Source organism: Pteronotus mesoamericanus, unplaced genomic scaffold (genome assembly GCF_021234165.1).
Source record: "Pteronotus mesoamericanus isolate MK-2021 breed Mesoamerican mustached bat unplaced genomic scaffold, CSHL_Meso_final contig_436, whole genome shotgun sequence".
Classification (NCBI taxonomy): Eukaryota; Metazoa; Chordata; class Mammalia; order Chiroptera; family Mormoopidae; genus Pteronotus; species Pteronotus mesoamericanus.
This window is the reverse complement of record NW_026555164.1, coordinates 339676-358592: the sequence shown is the minus strand read 5'-3', so window position 1 is coordinate 358592 and position 18917 is coordinate 339676. Positions and strand designations below refer to the sequence as shown.

The 18917-nt window shown below is 67.4% G+C and overlaps 3 protein-coding genes across 3 annotated transcripts; all 3 read left to right on the top strand.

Moving 5' to 3' along the window:
- Positions 1-32: 32 nt before the first annotated feature.
- Positions 33-10837, top strand: ZGPAT (zinc finger CCCH-type and G-patch domain containing). Its single transcript, XM_054577527.1, has 7 exons — positions 33-230; positions 418-1045; positions 8772-8905; positions 9078-9263; positions 9673-9873; positions 9978-10386; positions 10526-10837. The coding sequence occupies exons 2-7, from the start codon at positions 462-464 to the stop codon at positions 10662-10664; spliced, it is 1653 nt and encodes a 550-aa protein (XP_054433502.1). The 5' UTR covers positions 33-230; positions 418-461; the 3' UTR covers positions 10665-10837.
- Positions 10838-12230: 1393 nt separating this feature from the next.
- On the top strand, positions 12231-13623 carry LIME1 (Lck interacting transmembrane adaptor 1). The gene is made up of 4 exons (XM_054577482.1): positions 12231-12328; positions 12484-12698; positions 12817-13169; positions 13257-13623. The coding sequence occupies exons 1-4, from the start codon at positions 12231-12233 to the stop codon at positions 13500-13502; spliced, it is 912 nt and encodes a 303-aa protein (XP_054433457.1). The 3' UTR covers positions 13503-13623.
- A 969-nt stretch (positions 13624-14592) lies between these two features.
- SLC2A4RG (SLC2A4 regulator) lies at positions 14593-18092 on the top strand. Its single transcript, XM_054577525.1, has 8 exons — positions 14593-14703; positions 14987-15126; positions 16034-16143; positions 16554-16753; positions 16827-16927; positions 17020-17284; positions 17368-17459; positions 17554-18092. Exons 1-8 carry the CDS (start codon positions 14593-14595, stop codon positions 17705-17707), a joined length of 1173 nt encoding a protein of 390 aa, XP_054433500.1. The 3' UTR covers positions 17708-18092.
- The last annotated feature ends 825 nt before the right edge of the window (positions 18093-18917 follow it).

Here is an 18917-nt window from a genome sequence, read left to right as displayed (position 1 = left end):
CGGGCGTCGCGCCGCTCTAGCCGGTGAGGCTGGCGGCCTCTCTATGGCGCGTCCGGGTGACTGCGCGGAGGAGGTTCCCGGCCCGGGGTGAGGGGCGCGGTCTGGACGACTGAGCCCGAGGTGACAGGTCCGGCGGAGACCGGCGGGCCGGGAGGCCGAGAGGCCAAGCGGCCTAGCGGCCTAGCGGCAGCACCAGGCCGCCGGGAGGGGAGCGAGGCTACTCGGAGCCGGTAACCTGTCCCAGCCTGTTTCTCGTCCCTGAAACGGGGCGGGTGGGGGGGGGGGCGGGGGAGCGCACACAGTTCCGCGGGCCGCGGCGAGGGTTCGGTGAGGTCCCGGGGCAGCCGTCGGCGACGGGCTCGGTATCAGCCTGGGCGGCGGCAGGCCCCGGGCTCACTGGGCTCCTCTTCCTCGCAGCTCTGCGCCCACCCGCCGCGTGAGGACACGGGAGCCGCCGCGGGATGGACGAAGAGAGCCTGCAGAGCGCGCTCCGCACCTACGGCGCGCAACTGCAGCAGGTGGAGCTGGCCCTGGGAGCCGGCCTGGACCCCGCCGAGCTGGCCGACCTGCGCCAGCTCCAGGGGGACCTTAAAGAGCTGATCGAGCTCACCGAAGCCAGCCTGGTGTCCGTCCGGAAGAGCAAGCTGCTGGCCACCCTGGATGCGGAGCGCGCGGCGCCGGACGACGCTGAGTACCTGGCTTTCCGGGAGGCCATCGCCGAGGCGGGGGACGTGGCCGGAGCCCCCGCGGCAGAACCAGACGCTGCTCCTGAAACAGAGGATGGGCCCGCGCCCAGCCAACCTGGGCGGGAGGAGGAAGGGGAGGACTCGGAGGACGACGGAGGGCTGAGCGGGAGGAAGGTGAACGCCCCCTACTACAGCGCGTGGGGCACCCTGGAGTACCACAACGCCATGGTCGTGGGCACGGAGGAGGCCGAGGACGGCTCGGCGGGCGTGCGCGTGCTCTACCTCTACCCCACGCACAAGTCGCTGAAGCCCTGCCCGTTCTTCCTGGAGGGCAAGTGCCGCTTCCAGGACAACTGCAGGTAAAGCTCCGGCCCTGTGCGCAGAGCTGCGGGGGGCTGGCGGCTCGCCAGGGCCGGGTCCTTGGGAAGGCGCTTCCTCGGGTTTTCGTGGGTTAATCAAGAGCAGGAGAGGCTCCTGTTGAAAAGAACGGACGCCCCCTCCCCACCACCGGTTTTATTCCTCAGCATTAAGCCTCTAAATTTTACTCTTGTTACGGAAATTTGCCACCCAACACGAAATGGGAGAGGTTTACACTCCTCGCCTCGTCTCTCGTCATTGCTTTGCTTCCTCGGCGCCCCCTTCCCTGCCTGGGTCCCCCGGACCCTCCCAAGCCAAGCCTCGGAATGACTGGGTTTTCACCTGCACGTACTTCAGGGCAGGGCCCCTCGCCTGACCGAGGAGGACGCCGCGGCGGTGCTGCCTCGGTGCCCGAGTCTCTGCAGCCGTGGCATTGTCGTCTTTCTCCCAGTGGGTGACCCTAACGCTGCTCCTTTGTACTGCTCAGAAGGAACGGTTACTGAATTTCGTTGTAGAGAGTTTACTTTTTTTAGCCAACAGTTCACAAGTGACTGTCTCTAGTTCTTTGGTCATCCTATTTTTTTTCAAAAATTTTCTGTTTACCCTCACCGAAGGATATTTTCTTTTGCTTTTAACTTTTTAAAAATACTTTATTTATTTACTTTTAGAGAGAGAAGAAGGGAGGGGAAAAGAAGAGAAATGCCCAAGTGTGGTTGCCTCTCGCGCGCCCCGCACTGGGGACCGGGCCTGCTACCCAGGCCTGTGCCCCGACTGAGGATCGAACCGGCGACCCTTTGGTTCGCAGGCCGGCGCTCAATCCACTGAGCCTCACCAGTCAGGGCTCTTTTTAATTTCTTTAGGTTTTATTCATTTATTTTTAAAGAGAGCAGAGGGGAGGGAGAAAGGGAGAGAAACATTGATGTGTAAGAGAAAGTTTGCCTTTCGCACACCCTCAGTCAGGGACCCGGTCCACGGCCCAGGCATGCGCCGCAGCTGGAAACCGAACCCATGACCTTTCGGTTCACAGGCCGGCGCTCAATCCACTGAGCCACACCAGCCAGGGCCCAGGGACATTTTCATTTGCTTTTTGAGAGAGAGAAAGAAGGAGAGACGTTGGAGTGAGAGAAGCGTTGGTGTGTTGCTTTCGTGCACAGCCAGACTGGGGACCCATGCCCGCACCAGGGCCTGGGCGCTGCTGAACTGGGGCTCACACGCGCCCCGACCTCCCTGGCCGGGAATCAGACCGCGACCTTTCAGTCACAGGACGGCGATCCAACCGCCGAGCCCCCCGGCTGGGGCGGTCATCCTGTTCCCTAAAAGGCTTGCTGGGCCCAAGTCTTGTCTGGCAGGTTCCTCCTCCCTCGCTCCCTCCCGTGCTCTGTCCTCTGCGAGTGTCATGAAAGTGCGGCATCTGTGCAGGCAAGGGCGTCAGTCATTGGGCTGGGCGACTGTCCAGAGCGGACATGCCCACGTCGCCAGCACAGGTGACGCGCCAGGGGCTGAAGCCTTTCGCCCGCGGTGCCCCGAGTCCCCCACCTGCCTGCGGGGTGTCCTGGGCCAGGCCGCAGGCCGCCGGTCGGGCTGCCTCCTGTGCTCCAAGCTTTCCTGCGCTGCGGCCCCCCGCGCAGCAGCAGCCCCGCCGAGGCGGACCCCGCGCCCAGTGAGGCCACGCGGCCTCAGCGCGCCGACCGCCCTGCCGACGCCCAGGCCTGGCAGTGGTTTCCTTACACTTGGTTTGGGTCTCTAAAAACAGGGAACTAGAGGGTGTTGACCCTGGGACCCCCACCCTGGCCCAGCGCCCTGCCCCCCAGGCGGCTGGGGTTCGCGCAGCCTCCGCGTGCCTCTCTGCACCAGAGGACACGGTAGGGCACGCGTCGGCTTCTGCCCGCAGCCCAGCCCACTGCCCGAGCACGTCTGCGCCCGTCTCCCCGCCACCGCGGCCTCCCGCTCGGCCGTCGGAGGACCGGACTGTTCGAGCTGTCAGGGGACCCCCCCAGTGCAGTCCAGCTCCCTGCTCGGCTCCCCACAAGCCGGCAGTGGGTCCGGGGACCCGGCCATGCCCCTGGCAGGGACTCCAGGTGCTGTTCTTGCATCAGGAGGCCCCTGATGACCGGCCGTTCTCCATCGCGCCAGCAGCCGGGGAAGCTCGGGAGCGCCCATCAGCCCGGGGGGACCGTGGTGAAGGGCCCCGTTCATCCCGCCCGTCAGCTGGCTGGCGTGTCGCGCGCAGACGCGCTCCCTCGTCTGCGGTTTGGCTTCGGAGTTGCACGGCGAGGAGATGCGGGGGTTTGCTGTCTCGTTACTTGCTGTCCTGGATAAGGAGTTGCTTCTCTTTCACCGGACGATGGGACGTTGGTGACTCGTGGACTCAAGTGTACTTGGTGAACCGTCCATTGTGATTCTGACCCTCACCGCACGCAAATGGCCCCGCCTTCGGCGAGCGCTCCTTCCCGGCCTTCCCCAGTGAGTGCGCCTCGCGCTGGCGGCGTCCACTGCTGCCTTTCCAAGCTGAGCAGGTCCCCTTTGTCCCGTTTGTTGAGTGTTTCTTGACGAAGGACGCTGGGTGTCTTCAAGCACCTGCTGTGCGTCCGTTGACAGGGCCGTGTGTGCTCTCCCTTCGTCCTGTGACGTGCATGTTACGTGGAGCGATTCTCACAGGCAGGTCTCCGTGCGCCCCTGGTCACAGTGCAGGACCCTTTAAAAGGCCAGTGGGCCCGGTTTGCTGGTTCTCCGTGGCGGGCATTCCCGTCCCTCCGTCCCCACAGGCTGTGGGGCTGTCGTTCCCTTTTCTTCGGGCGTCTCCGTCCGGCCTTGGAGTCGGGGCTCTGGCCTCGCGCGGCATTGGGAAGCGTTTGAGAAGGACTTGGGCGTCGGGGGCATCTGCCAGCGAGCCATCTGGGCTTGGGCCTCTTGTTGTTGGGAGTTCTCCGATTTACAGCTGTTCGTTTGCGATGGGTCTAGTCATGTTTTCTGCTTCTCCTTGAGTCAGTTTTGGTAGTTTGTGTGTTTTTAGGAATTTGCCCTTCCTGCCCGTTACCCAGTCTGTTGGCCTAGCACCGCGCCCCCTGGCGCCCTGAGCGCCTGCACTTCTGCAGGGTGGGTGGGCTGGCCGCCTCCTTTCCGGCTCAGTCTCTCCAGTGCTCTCTCAGTTTTCGGTCAGTCTAGCTAAAGGCTTGTAGGGTTTATTTTTTTGTTTTTTGGTTGTTGACGCTACATTGTTTTTCTTTTTTCTGTTTCACTCATTTCCACTTGGGCCTTCAGGGTCCCTGGGACCTTGTGCTGCTGTGGGCCAAGCTCACGGTCCATACGGGGCCTTGGGGCCCACAGCGAGTCGCTGGCTGGACATTGTCCTCCTTGGAGTGGGCGCTGGCAGCCGCCTTTCCCGTGAGCCCGGTTCTGGGGTGTCGTTTTCATCGTCATTCGTCAGAGTGTCACCTGACCCCTCTCTCACCCCCCGCCCCCCCCTCGCGCCCCCCCCCCAACTCCCTAGCTGCCCTCAGTCCAGACCGTGCTGCTGACCCTCCACGTGCGTGACATTGCCACGCTTCCTTCTGTTGTAGGTTTCTAGGTTCAGGCCCCTGGGGCTGGTGAAGGTACCTTGTGCGACTTCAGGGCTTCACAGTTTGCTGAGGCCCCACGCGTCTCCTGTGTCGCCCACAAGGGTGTGCGAGGCGCTCGGCCGGGCGGCCTGGTGCGTGAGCGTCTGCGGGGGCGGGGCGCGGTCGTGGCACCGCCCGAGTTCCGGCGCGCGGGGCCCCTCCGCCTGGGCTCTCGGTGCGCCGTCGTGCAGGCGGCAGTGAGGCCTGCGCTCCGATCCTGTTTCAGCCTGGAACGCTGCCCGCTCCCCTTTCCTGTTTTGGGGACTCGGTTGTTGGCTGTGGATGAGTTTGTAGTTGTAGCTTCCTGAGGGGTTGATGCTTTTAGCAGTGTTTTCCTTTGTTTTCTCTTTTTCACCGATGCGTTTTTCTCCAGTTGCAGTTCCCGTTCAGCACAGCCCTGTGTCAGTCCCGGGGCGCAGCGTCGCTCCTCTCGACCGTGACCCCGTCCCTCCTGTCTGACAGCAGCGCAGCCGCTGCTCCCGCTGCTGTGAGCGCGGAGCGCCCCCCACCCTCGCCTGCTGCTCTCGACCCAAGCGCGTCTCCTACAGACAGCACGGAACTGGGCGCTTTTATAGTCCGTTCTTCTAATTTAGAGATTTAACCCGCTTACGTTTAATTACCAGGAAGCAGGAACTAACCTGCCATTTTTTCTTTTTCCTATTGTCGTTAAAGATTTTATTATTTTTAGAGAGAGCAGAAGGGAGGGAGAAAGAGAGGGAGAGAAACACGGATGTGCGTTTGCCTCTCGTGCGCCCCCTGCTGGGGACCTGGTCTGCAGCCCAGGCCTGTGCCCCGACTGGGAATTGAACCCGCGACCCTTGGGTGCGCAGGCCGGCGCTCAGTCCACTGCAGAAACATAGTTCTTGTTGGACAGTGTTTTTCTTTCAGTGCCTGAAGGACGTCATCCCCGCCTGGTGGCTCAGTTGGCTGGGACACCGTGCCATGCGCCAAAGGGCTGTGGGTTCGACCCCTGTTCCTGCCCCGCTTCAGCGATCCTCCCCAGCCCCTACCCTGAAGTCAAAAACCATGTTCTCGCCGTGTGACCAGCCTCTTTGAGTTCATGCTGCTTGGGCGCAGAGATTCACCTCTCTCATCACATTTGGGGATTTTTCAGCCATTGTTCTTCGATTCTGCAAACATCGCTTTGCCCTTTCTCTCCCTGTTCTTCTGGAATTCCCTTACGCAGATTTTAGTGTGCGGTGTGCTGTGCCTTTTAGTACATTTTGTACTTTTTTCTCTATAGCCAGACGTGAAGTGTCGGCCAGAAGGGACTACTGTACATGGGCCTTTAGCGACGTGGTGATGAGGGAGCCTCCTGGACCTCACGTGTGCGTCTCAGCGGTCCACACACGGGTGCACCCACATGCACACGCCCAGGCGGGCCTCAGGTGTCCCCTGACCCCCGAGGGGCAGGCTCTGGTTCACTGCTTTCCCTCCGGGCAGCACGGGGTGCTCTGGTCTCTTGAATACGCTTCCTTTTCCCCTCCTGCCACCTGAGCACAAGGAGATTTTTCTCCAATACCTGGTACAGCTTCCAAAGTAAAACTCACAGACGCGTGGGCCCCTCACCCTGAGGACGGGCCCCCCGCAGGTGCTGTCTCCCCGGCTTGTCCGTCCGGCCCCCAGCAGCGGGGCGGCGCTGGTCACGCGCACTTCCCCCTGTTCTCCGAGTGGACCTTCCAGGTTTGGGGTGGCAGCTGGCCCCGTGGTCCCCCTTGTCTTAGGGGCCCGAGAATAGTGGTCGGCTTTCCAGTTTGCTCCACTTCTTACTTTCTGTGGGGACAGAGGGGTGACTTCCAAGCTGCTTTCGTGCTATACCCGCAACCAGAAGTGTCCTGTCTGGAAGTGTCCTGTCTAGTGACTGTTTCTTTCTTTCTTTTTTAAGATTTTATTTACTTATTTTTAGAGAAAGGGGAATGGAAAGCTAGAGGGAGGGAGAGAAACACCCATGTGTGTGGTTGCCTCTCGTGCGCCCCCTGCTGGGGACCTGGCCACAAACCCAGGCCTGCGCCCCGACTGCGGATCGAACTGAAGACCCTTCGGTTCACAGGCGGCGCTCAGTCCACGGAGCTGCACCAGCCGGGGCGTGACTGTTTAATTTCAGCCATTGATTTTTCATCTCTGGAATTTACACTGATTCTGTTTCTGTAATCTCCCCTTTTCTGGAATCATTGTCGTCATAGTTTCATTTAATTCCTTAAATATACCTACGCCCTCCACTGTGACGTCTTTGTCAGATTCGCCGTCTTGGCTCAGTCAAGTCCTACCAGCTGCTTTTTCCTCTCTACGGGTCACATGGCTCCGTTTGCATGTGTGATACGTTTTTACAGAAAACTGGACGCTTCCGGTGATACATTGTAGCAACGCTGGGTTCTGAAATGCTCTCCTGTGCCCTCCCCGCCCCGGCTTCTGACATCCCTGCTCAGGTTCTCACGTTTCGTTTTCTCTCCCGCCGGCTCCCTAGGCCTCGCTCTGTCCACACGGCTCCGTGGTCTGCCAGGGACTTGGTCAGAGGCTGTGCCCGACTTCTCCCCAGAAGGTGCCCCTTGGCCGGCTATTCTGTGCGTTGGGGGTCTTGTCCCAAGCTCAGCAAGCCCCCGTCTCTCTCCGCTCCTCCCCGTCCCGGCCCCTCCCGGAGCTTTTGATCCATGAGCACAGACCTGACGGCTGGGGTGCACCCCGGCCGCGCGCTCACCCGCCGCCGCCCGGGGCGCTCCCTCAGTGCGCCCCCGTCGGCCTCCCGCCCCGGCCCCCGCCTGCCCGCGCCCTGCCCTGCCCTGTCCTGAGCGCCTTGGGCCGTGGCCCACGTCCGACGGCTCCCCAAGCTCTGGAGCTGCGCGCTTCAGCCGTTCTGCTGCCCGGTTTCTCTGGGGACAGTCCCCCACCCCGCCCTTGGCCGTGCGGGACCGGAGCCCCCGCTGGAGTTGTGAACGCCCGTCCACAGGCCCCTGTTCTTGCTTACGGGGGCGGGGATCTCTGTGGATGTTGTGAGGTGGGCGATTGAGTTGGTTTTTTAATGTGTAAAACCAGTTTTAAGTATTTTCTGTGGGAAGTGCACATCCACCCTTGCCCGCCCCTGGGTGCGTTTTGGAGGCGGGGCCCCTCTCCTTCCGCTTGCCCATGCCCGTTCTCCGTGTTTTCAGCACATTTTATGGATTCGCCGTTAACCGCTGCTCAGGGTTGGAAACCAAGGTGCTTCTGAAGTCTTCAGTCTTCGGTCAACGTCACTGTGTCCGAATCTCTGTACGCTTTCATCGTTCTTGCATTAGAATAATGTCTCTGAAGTGCTTGTTGGGTGTCAGGAGTGCACCAAGTTCAAGGTCCCTGGCATCACCGAAGACTCCTGCAGCGGGGCTTTGGCGCCGGTGCCCGCCTGTGCCGTGTGGCCGCAGTGGCGTCCGTGGCAGGTGGCGGGGGGAGCGTCTCACAGGCGGGAGGTGGTTGCCTCCACTCAGGTTCCTCCCTTTGGAACGAGTGGCTTTGCACTTCGGTTGAGCGGGCTCGCCCGCCGGCCTCCACGGCCGTCTGCGTGGGGCGCAGACTCGCAGGCTCCGAGCCCGGTCCAGGGCGGCCCCCGGGCCCTGGGGACAGCGGGTGGGAGAAGGAACCACCCAGATGCCGTCTTGGTCCGGGCGCCCGCGGGAGCCAGCTGGGGCGCCACCGCCCGTTCCTGCCTCAGCAGGCGGCCCTGCCCACAGCCCCGGGCCGTGGGTAGCTGCCTGTCCTGGCTGCTCTTGTGGGGGAAAGCAGTTTCCTCTCGAAGTGACGGCACCGTCGGGGTAGGTGTGTGGTCGGCGCTCTCATGTCTTTATTTGGCAAAGGAAAGGTGGCAGCCTCACGTTTCCTCCTTCCTCTCTGCTTGAGTTTTCATCGCACTGGCTCACTGCTCTCTGACAGGAACTGCCCGTGATGCGCTGGTGGGTGTGGTGGAGGCTCCGCCCCGGGGGTCTGCCAGCCGCGCTGTTTCCCCAGCCCACGAGGCTGGGGCTCACCTGAGGCCTCAGAGCGGCCACAGCCCCGGCGAGAGCCGGAGGGGGCTGGGGCAGAGCCTGGGCATGGGGGCAGGGTGCACGGGGGGTGGGACTCTCCAGGCGCCCCGTCTGAGCCCCGCTCCGCGGCCCCTCTGCAGGTTCTCCCACGGGCAGGTGGTCTCCGTGGACGAGCTGCGCCCCTTCCAGGACCCGGACCTGAGCTCCCTGCAGGCCGGCTCTGCCTGCCTGGCCAAACAGCACGATGGTCTCTGGTACCCGGCGCGGATCACGGGTGAGGCTGCCTGCGGGCCTCCCTCAGGCCCTCCTGGAAGTCCCCGCCCGCTGCCCTATGACCACGCCTTCGGTGGGGCGTCAGGTCCCTGCTCCCTGCCCCCCCGCCGTCCCCCCTGCTTCCCGCCCGCGGTGAGGCCGCTGACCTGGCTCCCCTTTGACCCTGCCCGCAGATGTGGACAGCGGCTACTACACCGTCAAGTTTGACTCGCTGCTGCTGAAGGAGGCTGTGCTGGAGGGGGACAGCATCCTGCCCCCGCTGCGCCCGGAGCCCGAAGGGCCCTCCGACTCGGACAGCAGCGACGCGGGTGACCCCAGCTACGCCCGAGGCAGGCCTGGGCCGGGGGCGGCCGGGCGGGGTCTCCCCAGGCTGCTCCTGGCCGGTGGGGGCCAGGCGACCCTCTGGTCCGACTGCTGAGCCTGGTGCACGTGCACAGCAGGGGATAGCGGGACCCCGCAGGAGGCAGGGGGTGAGGGTGTGTGAAGGGTCTGGGCAGGTCACGGACGTGCAGGCGCAGAGGCCGGCCCCTTGTCACCGAGGGCCGAGTGCCGTGCAGACCTCTGCCGCCGACTGCGAGCCCAGGGCTGGGCCGCACGCAGGGCTGCTGCCAGCGCAGGAGCTACTGGAGACGTGGGCGCACAGGGAGGCCGGGCGGGGTGGCGAGCAGGAGGGCAGCTCCTGGAGGGCGGGTCGGCAAGGGTGACGAGGGGCGGCGTCCCTGAGGTGGCGGTTTCCGAAGCCTCCTGCCCCTGGTGATGGTGTGGGAGCTTGGCCCTTGGGCTGCCGCTGGCCAAGCCGTGGTGCAGCCGGGCCAAGCTGCCACCCTCCCTGTCCCCTGTCCCTTGCAGTGGTGGCACCCAGCACCACCGACCACGGGACCTGCAGCTCCGACTTCGCGGGCTGGGAGGTGCACACGCGGGGCATGGGCTCCAGGCTCCTCGCCAAGATGGGCTATGAGTTTGGCAAGGGTGAGCAGGCGGGCGGGCGCTGCCCGGGGGCGGGGGGCCAGGGCTGCCGGGGTGCAGCGGCAGGGTGTGGCGGCCACAGCAGCACCAGCCCCCTGTGTGCCCAGGTCTGGGCCGGTACTCGGACGGCCGGGTGGAGCCCGTCCATGCTGTGGTGCTGCCGCGAGGGAAGTCGCTGGACCAGTGCGCGGAGGTCCTGCAGCAGAGGACCAGGGGCGGCAAGGCGGGCCCCAGCAGGCCCCCGAAGTGCCGGCGCAGAGGGGGCGGGCCGGGGGGCCGCCCGCCCCCGCGGGACGTGTTCGACTTCCTCAATGAGCGGCTGCAGGGCCAGGCCCCCGGGGCCCCGGAGGCCGGGGCAGCGCCCCCCAGGCAGAGGAGCGGCAAGGAGCTGTACCACGCCAGCAAGAGCGCCAAGCGGGCCCTGAACCTGCGGCTCTTCCAGACAGAGGAGAAGATCGAGCGGGCCCAGCGGGACATCCGGGGCATCCAGGAGGCGCTCGCCCGCAACGCCGGCCGGTGCGCGGGGGCTGGGCGGGGGCAGTGGGCGGGCTCAGCGGCGCTCCGGAGGGCTGGAGGGGCGGGCGCCGGCCACAGCGGCCTCAGGGCTTTGTGGGTGCGGCCCGGGGGCCCACGCTGAGGGGCAGCCTCTCCGCAGGCACCGCGTGACGGTGGCCCAGCTGCAGGAGAAGCTGGCGGGGGCCCAGCGGCAGCTGGGGCAGCTCCGGGCGCAAGAGGCAGGCCTGCAGCGGGAGCAGAGGGAGGCGGACACGCACAAGAAGATGGCTGAGTTCTAGAGCGCCGCACGCACAGCGGGCAGGGGGTCCCCCACCGGCGCCGCCGGAGGAGGGGCCGCGCACCGCCAGCCTGTCTGGGCATCGCCAAGTGGACATGGGCACGGGAGCCGCATCTGGATGCTCGGGGGCCCGCGGACCCCACCTGCGGGCACCTGCTTATCGAGAACATTAAAGTGGCTGTTGTAGCGTTTCCTCGTGGTGGCCGCTTGGTGTGGTGTCTGTGGGGAGGGGTCTCTGCAAGCGGCTGTGGGTGGGCAGAGGAGTCCCAAGCCCGCCTGGAGGCGGAGGGCCCAGGGGTACTGGCGTCCTCCCTGGTCTCCCAGATGGGTCCCCATGTGGCCCAACACCCGTGGACAGCGGAGCAGACCTCTGTCAAGGGGCAGGAGGGCCCGGCAGCGCGAGGGGGAGCCCTGGAGCCCGGCCTCGCCCCCCACCACCAGCGCTTGGCGGCCACAAGACCACCCAGGGCCCATGCGCGCCCACCTCCTGGGGCGGGGACTGGAGAGGCCGCTGCGAGCGCACGTGCCCCCGCTGCGGTCACTAGACCCTGGGTGGGGCTGCAGCAGGGGGCAGGGGCGGTGGCGGCCACAGCCGTAGGAAGTCAAGACTCAGCCCCACACAGGCAGGAGGTGAGGGGAGCCCTGCCGGGTGCCGGCCACAGGCCCGTGTCTCCAGGGCCTGGCTGTGACCCGCCCGTAGGGTGAGGCCTGTGGCACCGATGAGGGTTGCTCTGGCCTCCAGTCGGGCTGCGCTCCAGGCCCCGTGGCGCCCCCGCCAGGTGGCTGAGAGCCAGGGTCTGAGAGCACTGGGCCCGGCCAGGCCAGGGCACTGGACTTCCCTGGTGGGATCCCATTTCCTGGGTCTGAACAGACTGGCTCCTCCCCTGGCCTCTCCTTGTCCTGTGCTACTGGACTGAACGGCTGTGCTGACTGTAGGGGTCCCCCATCCCCTGTAGCAAGGCCCCAGGGAGGGCACAGGTTCAACAGCGGGGAGGGCGGGGAGAGAGAGGTGGCTGGGCCAGTGCCCAGGGCAGACCCTTTCTGTCTGCTGACCCCGCCTTCCCAGCCCCCAGCAGCCAAGACTAGTGAATGGAGGGCGTTGTCACCGCGACCGAGGCCTTACCTGGGCACTCTCTTACCTGGATGTGCTGCAGGTGTCTGGGCCCTGTGGCTCACAGGCTCAGGGCTGTGACCTTGGGGCCCTCAGGTCCCGGTTTGGGCTGCAGCGACCACCGCGGGGCCTCGGCCAGGTCCTCGCTGGCCAAGCTCTGCGGCCACGTGGGTCGTCGCTGACCTGGGTGCTCCTGAGAGCATGCGTCCTCGCCTCTGAGCGGGCGCGCCAGCCCCAGGCGGGAAGGGAAGGTGGGCGCAAGGCGGCGTCCTCTCGGCCTCTGTAGGGGGAGGGGCTGCTGAGTGGCGGGGTTTCCTGTGTGCTGAGTCAGAGCGCCCAGCGGCGGGCGGTGGCCCGGCAGTGTGAGGCCCCAAGTGGGGCTGCAGGTGGGCGCCCCAGCGCCGGTCGGCCCCCAGCACCACCCTCTGCCCCCAGGCTGGCCTGGGGCTACACGGGATGGGATCGCTGGTGTTCTCTGCCTCCCCTGCCCTCTGGGTCCCAGGGTGCCTGGCCCTGCTTCTCTGGCTGTGGGTGCTGTGCACAGCCCGCCACAGGTATGTCGGTCCCCTGTCGGGCTTCCACGTGGAGCCCGGCCCAACGCTGCGGCCAGAGGGGGTGGGGCTCCAGGCAGGCCCAGCTTGACCAGAGGCTGGCGCCCCTGCCTTGCGCCTCTGCTTCCCTGGCCTGACGACCACCCTCCTGCCCGCAGGAAGCGTGCGCAGAGGCAGCCGGCTGTGCTGCAGGGGAGCGTGAGGCCCGCGGAGACCGTGAGTTCCAGGCTGCTGTCCCCAGGCCAGGGTGGGGCCAGCAGGGCGCTGACTTGCCTTCCTTGCCCCCAGTCGACGCTGAGGCAGCCCCACCTCAGCGTCCTCAGCAAATCGGACACCAGGCTCCACGAGGTGCACCGGGGCCCACACCGCGCAGGTGAGCCGGGCGGGCAGCCAGGACTGTGGGTGGGGCTTCCTGCCCCTCGCTGGCCAACCCACGGCGGCGGCCAGACTGGCTCCGCCCCAAATGACCCCTGCCCTGACCCCACCCCCAGCCCCGCGGCCTGCCAGCATGGATCTCCTGCGCCCGGCGTGTCTGGAAGTGTCCAGAGGCAGCATCCGTCCGCCGGCTGCCTTCGCGCCCCAGGAGCCGCCCCAGCCATCGCCTGCTGCTACGCACGCCCTGCCTGCCGCCGGCCCCGAGGCCACCTATTCCAATGTGGGGCTGGCTGCCATCCCCAGGGCCAGCCTGGCGGCCAGCCCCACGGTGTGGGCAGGGGCTCGGCTGACCAGCAGCCGGGCCCGGCCAGAGGTGGCTGCGTACGCTCGCATCCAGAGGCTCAAGGGGGCAGACTGGGGGCCCCAAGGCCCGGAGCAGGGCAAGGCCCAGGGCACCCCCGCCGCTCAGGTACATCAGGGGACATGGGGGTGGCTGGGCCGATCCGCGGCAGAGTGGACCGTGCTGACCCCTCCCGGGTGTGCCTCCTCCCTCCAGGCGGACGTCCTGTACTCCAGGGTCAACAAACCCAAGAGGAGAGATCCAGGACCTGCCGTAGCCCACGCGGACCCCCGGGGCCAGGCTGCGGTTCTGACTCTGGGGCGAAACCTGTCCTACGAGGCCCTCCCGCTCAGAGGCCCGGGCGTGGACCAGGGAGACGACGGCTCCCCAGAAAACGTGTACGAGAGCATCCAGGACATGGGGATCCCCCGAGGGCCGGCAGCCCCCAGCTCTGGAGACTAGATCGGACCTGGAGGCCTCCTGCGCCCCCACCTCAGCCCGGGCAGGGCCTCCCCCCTCCCCTGGCCGTGAGCGCTTACGCGCCCAGGCTCCCTTCTCCAGCGTGGGGCGCACTCCAATCCCCTCGCAGTTCCCCCCACGCATGCTGGCAGCCCGGGAGGTCCCTGGGGCTGGCCGCTCCGGCCGCTTCCACCGGCGTCTTAATAAACCCTCTGCGCCGCGAGGGTGAGCACAGCGCCTCCTTCTCTCCTCCAAAACCTGGTGGGTCTAGGGGGTCGCGGGGGTCGCCTGGAAGCAGCGAGCGCGGCCCCTGGCCTCGGGGACGGCCCGTCCGCCCGGGGCGCCTGGGCCCTGTCACTAGGCTCCCGCACAGCCTGCGGAGGGAGGTCAGATCAGGGGCGGCGTCCCCAGGTCGGTGGGGTCCAGGGGACGCGACCCGCCCGCAGGGGGCCGCCGGGTCGGACTCACGCCCGGAACCCCGGGGGCGGAGGCCCGGGCCGCGCAGCCCTCGGTGGTTACATAAGGGGCGGGGGTGGGCAGTCGCGCCTTGAAGAATAACCTGCTCCCGGGAAGCCCTCCCAGGGGACGCGGCCGCCCCCCGGCCGCCAGCTCCGCGCGCAGGACCCCCCCGCGAGGAAACTGGCTGACCCTCTGGAGGCGACAGGGGCGCGCCAACCAGGGCTCCGCGAAGGCCGAGGAGCGAGCGGGCGGGCAGGCGGGGGGCGGGGGCCGCAGCGGGGCCCCCTCTCCCGGCCAGCGCGGGAGCGGCGGGCCCGGGGCGGGGCCTCGGCGGGGCGGGGCCACGGAGCGCGAGCCAATGGGGGCGTGGCCACGGAGCGCTAGCCAATGGGGGCGCGGCCAGCCCCGGCCGCGGTCCACCTCGGAATGTTGATACGGAGCGCCGGCCAATGGGCGCGCGCCGGGGGCGGGGACGCGCGGAGGGGGCGGGCCGGCCGCAGCTTCGGGGGCAGAGCGGCGCGGGCGGCTGCCGATCCAGGGCGGGGGTCGGCGGCCCGGCCAGCCCGGCCCGGCCCGGGGCCGAGTCCCGAGCGTCGCCCTCGCTGCTTCAGCCTCGGCGCCCGGCCGACGAGCCATGGAGGCCGAGCGCCCCCCGGCGCCCGGCCCGGCCTGCGGGCGCCCCTCGCCCCGCGCCGCCGGCCCGGAACCCGCGGCCGCGCCCGTGTCGGTGCCCGCGCCGCCGCAGGTACCGGGCGCCGGGGGCGGGCGCCGGAGTGCGCTCGCCGCAAAGATGGCGTCGGGGCGGCACAAACTTCGGGCCCCCGGGGGCGGGGCGGTGGCCCGTCAGGGGCCGCGGGGCCGCGGGGTCGCGGGGCCGGGACGCCGGGGCTGCTTCCCGCCGCGCCGCGCCGGGGGCGGGGCCGGGGGCGGGGCGCGCCGACCGCCGCTCGTTTGGGGGTGCCGAGCGGATCCGGGTGGGGGCGGGGGGCCCCGGGCCGCTGCCTCCGCTGAGCACGCCCCGTCCGCAGGGCCCGGCCGTGGGCGGTGGCTTGGCGGGCTTGCAGTCCTCGCCCCCGCAGGAGCCGGAGCCGCGGGCCCCGGGGACGTGGGCGGGGGCGGCAGCGGGGCCCCTGACGCCGTCGGCGCACATCCCAGTGCCAGCGCCCAGGTGAGCCGCGCGCCAGGCCGAAGTGGGCGTGCGCGCACGTGCGCCCGGGTGTGCAGGGGGTGGTGGGTGGGGCGCGGGCGCGTGCCTTCGCGACACCCCTACCGGGTCGGCGGCGGGGGCAGGTCAGGGTCCCAAGCCGAGCGTCTGGCCACCCCTGCTTTCCCGCCCTGGAAGAGTTAATCAGCGTGTTGGTAGCCCTTGTCCTCCTCACACCCTGAGGCCGGTGGAGCTCGGCTGGAACGGGCCGCTGTAGAGGCTGGTGGGTGGCCAGCGTGCGGTCCCCTGCCCAGGGGATCCCGGGACTTCTGACCGCCATTACCCCAGCCCGTGCATTAAACCTTCACGGGCGCTGGACACCCAGGGCTGGCAGCTCAGCCAGGGGCGGGCACTGGCCGGCCTGCTGGGCCTGGGGACCCGCTTGTGCTTGGGGCTCTTTCCCCGGCTGCTGCTGGCTGCTCTCCGCCGCCCCCCCTCCACCCCCGGCCTGGCCCGGGCCCCACAGCTGCTGTTGCACAACCCTGGTTAATGTGTGATTGGGGGAGGGCTGGGCCTCCTGTGCCCTGGCCCCACTATTGGGGGGGGGCCCTCAGACCCCCGGCCAGCCTCGGGGTCTGAAGGAGGGGTCTGAAGCAGGCTCCGTGCAGCACGCCTGGGCTGGTGATGACTCAGGCTTCAGGGAGACCCCAGCCCAGGCCCAGTTCCTGGTGGTTCCTGGAGATCTAGGCTCTGCAACCCGAGCCGGGGGTGGGGCCGGGCCTGCCGCCCGGCCCAGCGCCTGGAGTGAGGATCCTGGCGTGCACAGGCACGTGCCCGGGCCTGCACGTGTGCGCCCGGGCTGGGGGGGCCAGAGCACCTGCTGGGCTCCACCCACCCACCCACCCACCCCCTCGTCCCCTGTTCTCCCCAGAGCCCCCCGAGGGAAGGCGCGGCTGGATGAGGTCATGGCCGCCGCGGCCCTCACGAGCCTGTCCGCCAGCCCCCTGCTGCTGGGGCCCCCGGCCTCAGCCTTCGGCACAGGTGAGACTGAGGCCAGGCGTGGGGTGCGGGCGGGCCGGGCCCAGGGCCCTGTTCCTCCAGGACCTGGGGTGGGGGGCAAGCGGAGCCCCCTCGCCTGGACCACCACCTTCTACCCACACGGACGCCAACACCCCACGTCCTCTGGCCAGCAGGCCTCTGTGGCCGCCTGCCTGTCCCCTCCTGGCTGGCCAGGCGTCTCCCCACACGGGACTTCTCCGTTCCTCCTTCCCTGTCCGAGGGGGGTGGCCCCCAGTCCGCGTGGCCACCTCCTCCTGGCCATCGGCTCCTCCAAGGGCCCACGTGCCCCCCCCAGACTTACCTGTGAGCAGGCAGAGGCTCAGAGCGGAGGGGCTCGGGGCCGGCAGCCCGAGCCCCGGAAGTCCTGAGCCCGGCCTGGCGCGTCCCTGCAGAGCCCGGCTTGGAGCCCTGGCCTGAGCCCCTGGGGCGGCCGCCGGGCAGTCGCGGCGGTGGCGGCGGCGGCAGCAGTGGCAGCGGGGACTGGGGCTGGGACGTGGCCGGCGAGCGGTCCTCTCCACCCACCCCGCCGCCCCCGCTGCCCCTGGAGGCAGCCCACTTCCTGTTCGGGGAGCCTGCCCCTCGCAAGAGGAAGGTGAGCCGGGGAAGGGCTCAGGGCGGGGTGGCCGCGGCGGCCGAGCCTGACCGCCGCCCCGTCGGTTGCCCAGGGCGCGGTGCAGGTCCTGTTCCAGTGTCTGTGGAAGCGCTGCGGCAAGGTGCTGAGCACGGCCTCGGGGATGCAGAGACATATCCGCCTGGCGCACCTGGGGTGCGTGGGCCTGCCGGCGGGCGCGGCGGGCAGGGCGGGGGCAGCCGCGCTCCAGCTCTGGCTGCAGCTCCCCCCTGCGCTGTCCCCGGCAGGCGGCAGGCAGAGCCAGAGCAGAGCGACGGCGAGGAGGACTTTTACTACACGGAGCTGGACACTGGCCTGGAGGTGCTGGCTGACGGGCTCTCCAGCCTGACCCCGATGGCCCCCACAGCCTCCCTGCCGCCCACCTTCCCACGCCTGGAGCTACCGGAGCCCCCGGCCCTGCCCAGCCTGCTGCGCCCTCTGGCCTTGCCCCCGCCACAGGTGCTGAGCCCCGCGGCGCGCCCCCAGGTGTGCTGTGGCGACCACTCCTACCAGGTGGGTGCAGCCTCAGGCAGCAGCTGGGGCTGGGCCCCTGGGCAGGCGCTCTGGGGAGAGACTGCCGCTGTGTCTCCTTGCAGGGCTGCCTGGCGCCCGCCCGGCTGCAGCCGCAGCCCAGCCCGGCTGGGGCCCGCGAGCCAGCCCTGCCCTCCGAGCTTGGTGCCAGCCTGAGGTGCGTGCGTGCGTGCGTGCATGTGTGTGTAGAGGGGGCGGCGGGGGGCAGCAGGGAGGGTCCCGGCCCAATGGCAACCCACATGTTCCCCCAGGAAGCCCCGCGGAGACGCCAGGAAGTGCCGGAAGGTGTACGGCGTGGAGCGCCGGGACCTCTGGTGCACGGCCTGCCGCTGGAAGAAAGCTTGCCAGCGCTTCCTGGGCGCAGCCTGCTGCCCTGGCCGCCGGGGCTCCCAGCGGAGGAAGTGAGCTGCGCCCCAGCCCTGCCCGGGCCTCCCCGCCGCAGGGTCTGCCTTTCTTGGGGGGGCAGGCGGCGTCAGGGACCCTGCACCCCCAGAGGTGGGGGAGGGTCCCACCACTCGAAGTGCCTCTGAAGAAACCAGCCTTTTGCACTAAAGCCCGGGGTGGGTGGCCGCCCTCCCTGCCGGTCCCTGGACTTGTCAAGGGTGCTGACGGTCTGGCGCCGTGGCCCCGTGGGAGCCGGGCCTGGATGCACTTTGAGGGGGGCGGGCGGGGCCTACCCCGCACTTAACCCGATGGATGGCGGTTCAGGGCCCCGGACGGACCTTGGACCGAGTTTGCGAAGCTCAGGTGTCTTGCGTCTGGGCTGCGCCAGGCGAGGAGACAAATTAAAGATGCGGTTTTTCCAGAAGCTGTGTCTGCCTCAGGGGCGGGGAAGGCGGGGAAGGCGGGAGTGCGAGCCCGGGGGTCCCTCTGGCCCCCTCTACCCGGCGCGAAGCCAGGGGAGGGCGCCCTGCCCCAAACACACACGAGGCGTCTGCTTGAGCAGCAATTTCCCGATTTATTGAAAGTGATCGCTTTGCCAGAAGGTCTAAGCTAATCCCGTCACAGAAAGGAAACCCACAGGCGGGCCGGAGGCCAGGCGACGCATCGTGAGACCACAAGAGAAGGTGCTGTTTACCTGTCCTACGCTACAGAGAGGCGGACAGGCCGCAGAGCCCGGCTCACCGCCCACCGGGGACCAAAACTCCTCCCCCGAGTATGAAACACACCTCCAGTACAAACACAGGTTTATAATAATTCATAGAAAGTCAGTATAATAGAGATTACTCCCAGGAAAAAATCAACAGTCTTCAAACACTGCCCTTTTTTTTTTTTTTTTTTTTTTTTTGTCTGTTGCTTTTGTTGACAGGTTGAAAGCATGTTGAAAAAAATAAATATTTCAGAAAAGCACACGCACAGCAGCACCGTCACTACCGGCAGCCCTAGAAGGGCCGCGCACAGGGCGCAGGAGAGGGTCTAAAAAATAAACACAGAAACCACCGTGAAGTATGGCTTTTAAAGAGTTGCACATGTCACAGAATGAGCGAAAATAAGGTTATCTTTCATCATATTGCAAAAAGTTCCAGTTTTTGCATTTTCTCAGTTTTGTGTTTTGTTTTTTTTTTATAAAGATGTGCAAAGTTGGAAGCAGTAGCGGCGTCTTGAGTCGCGGTCC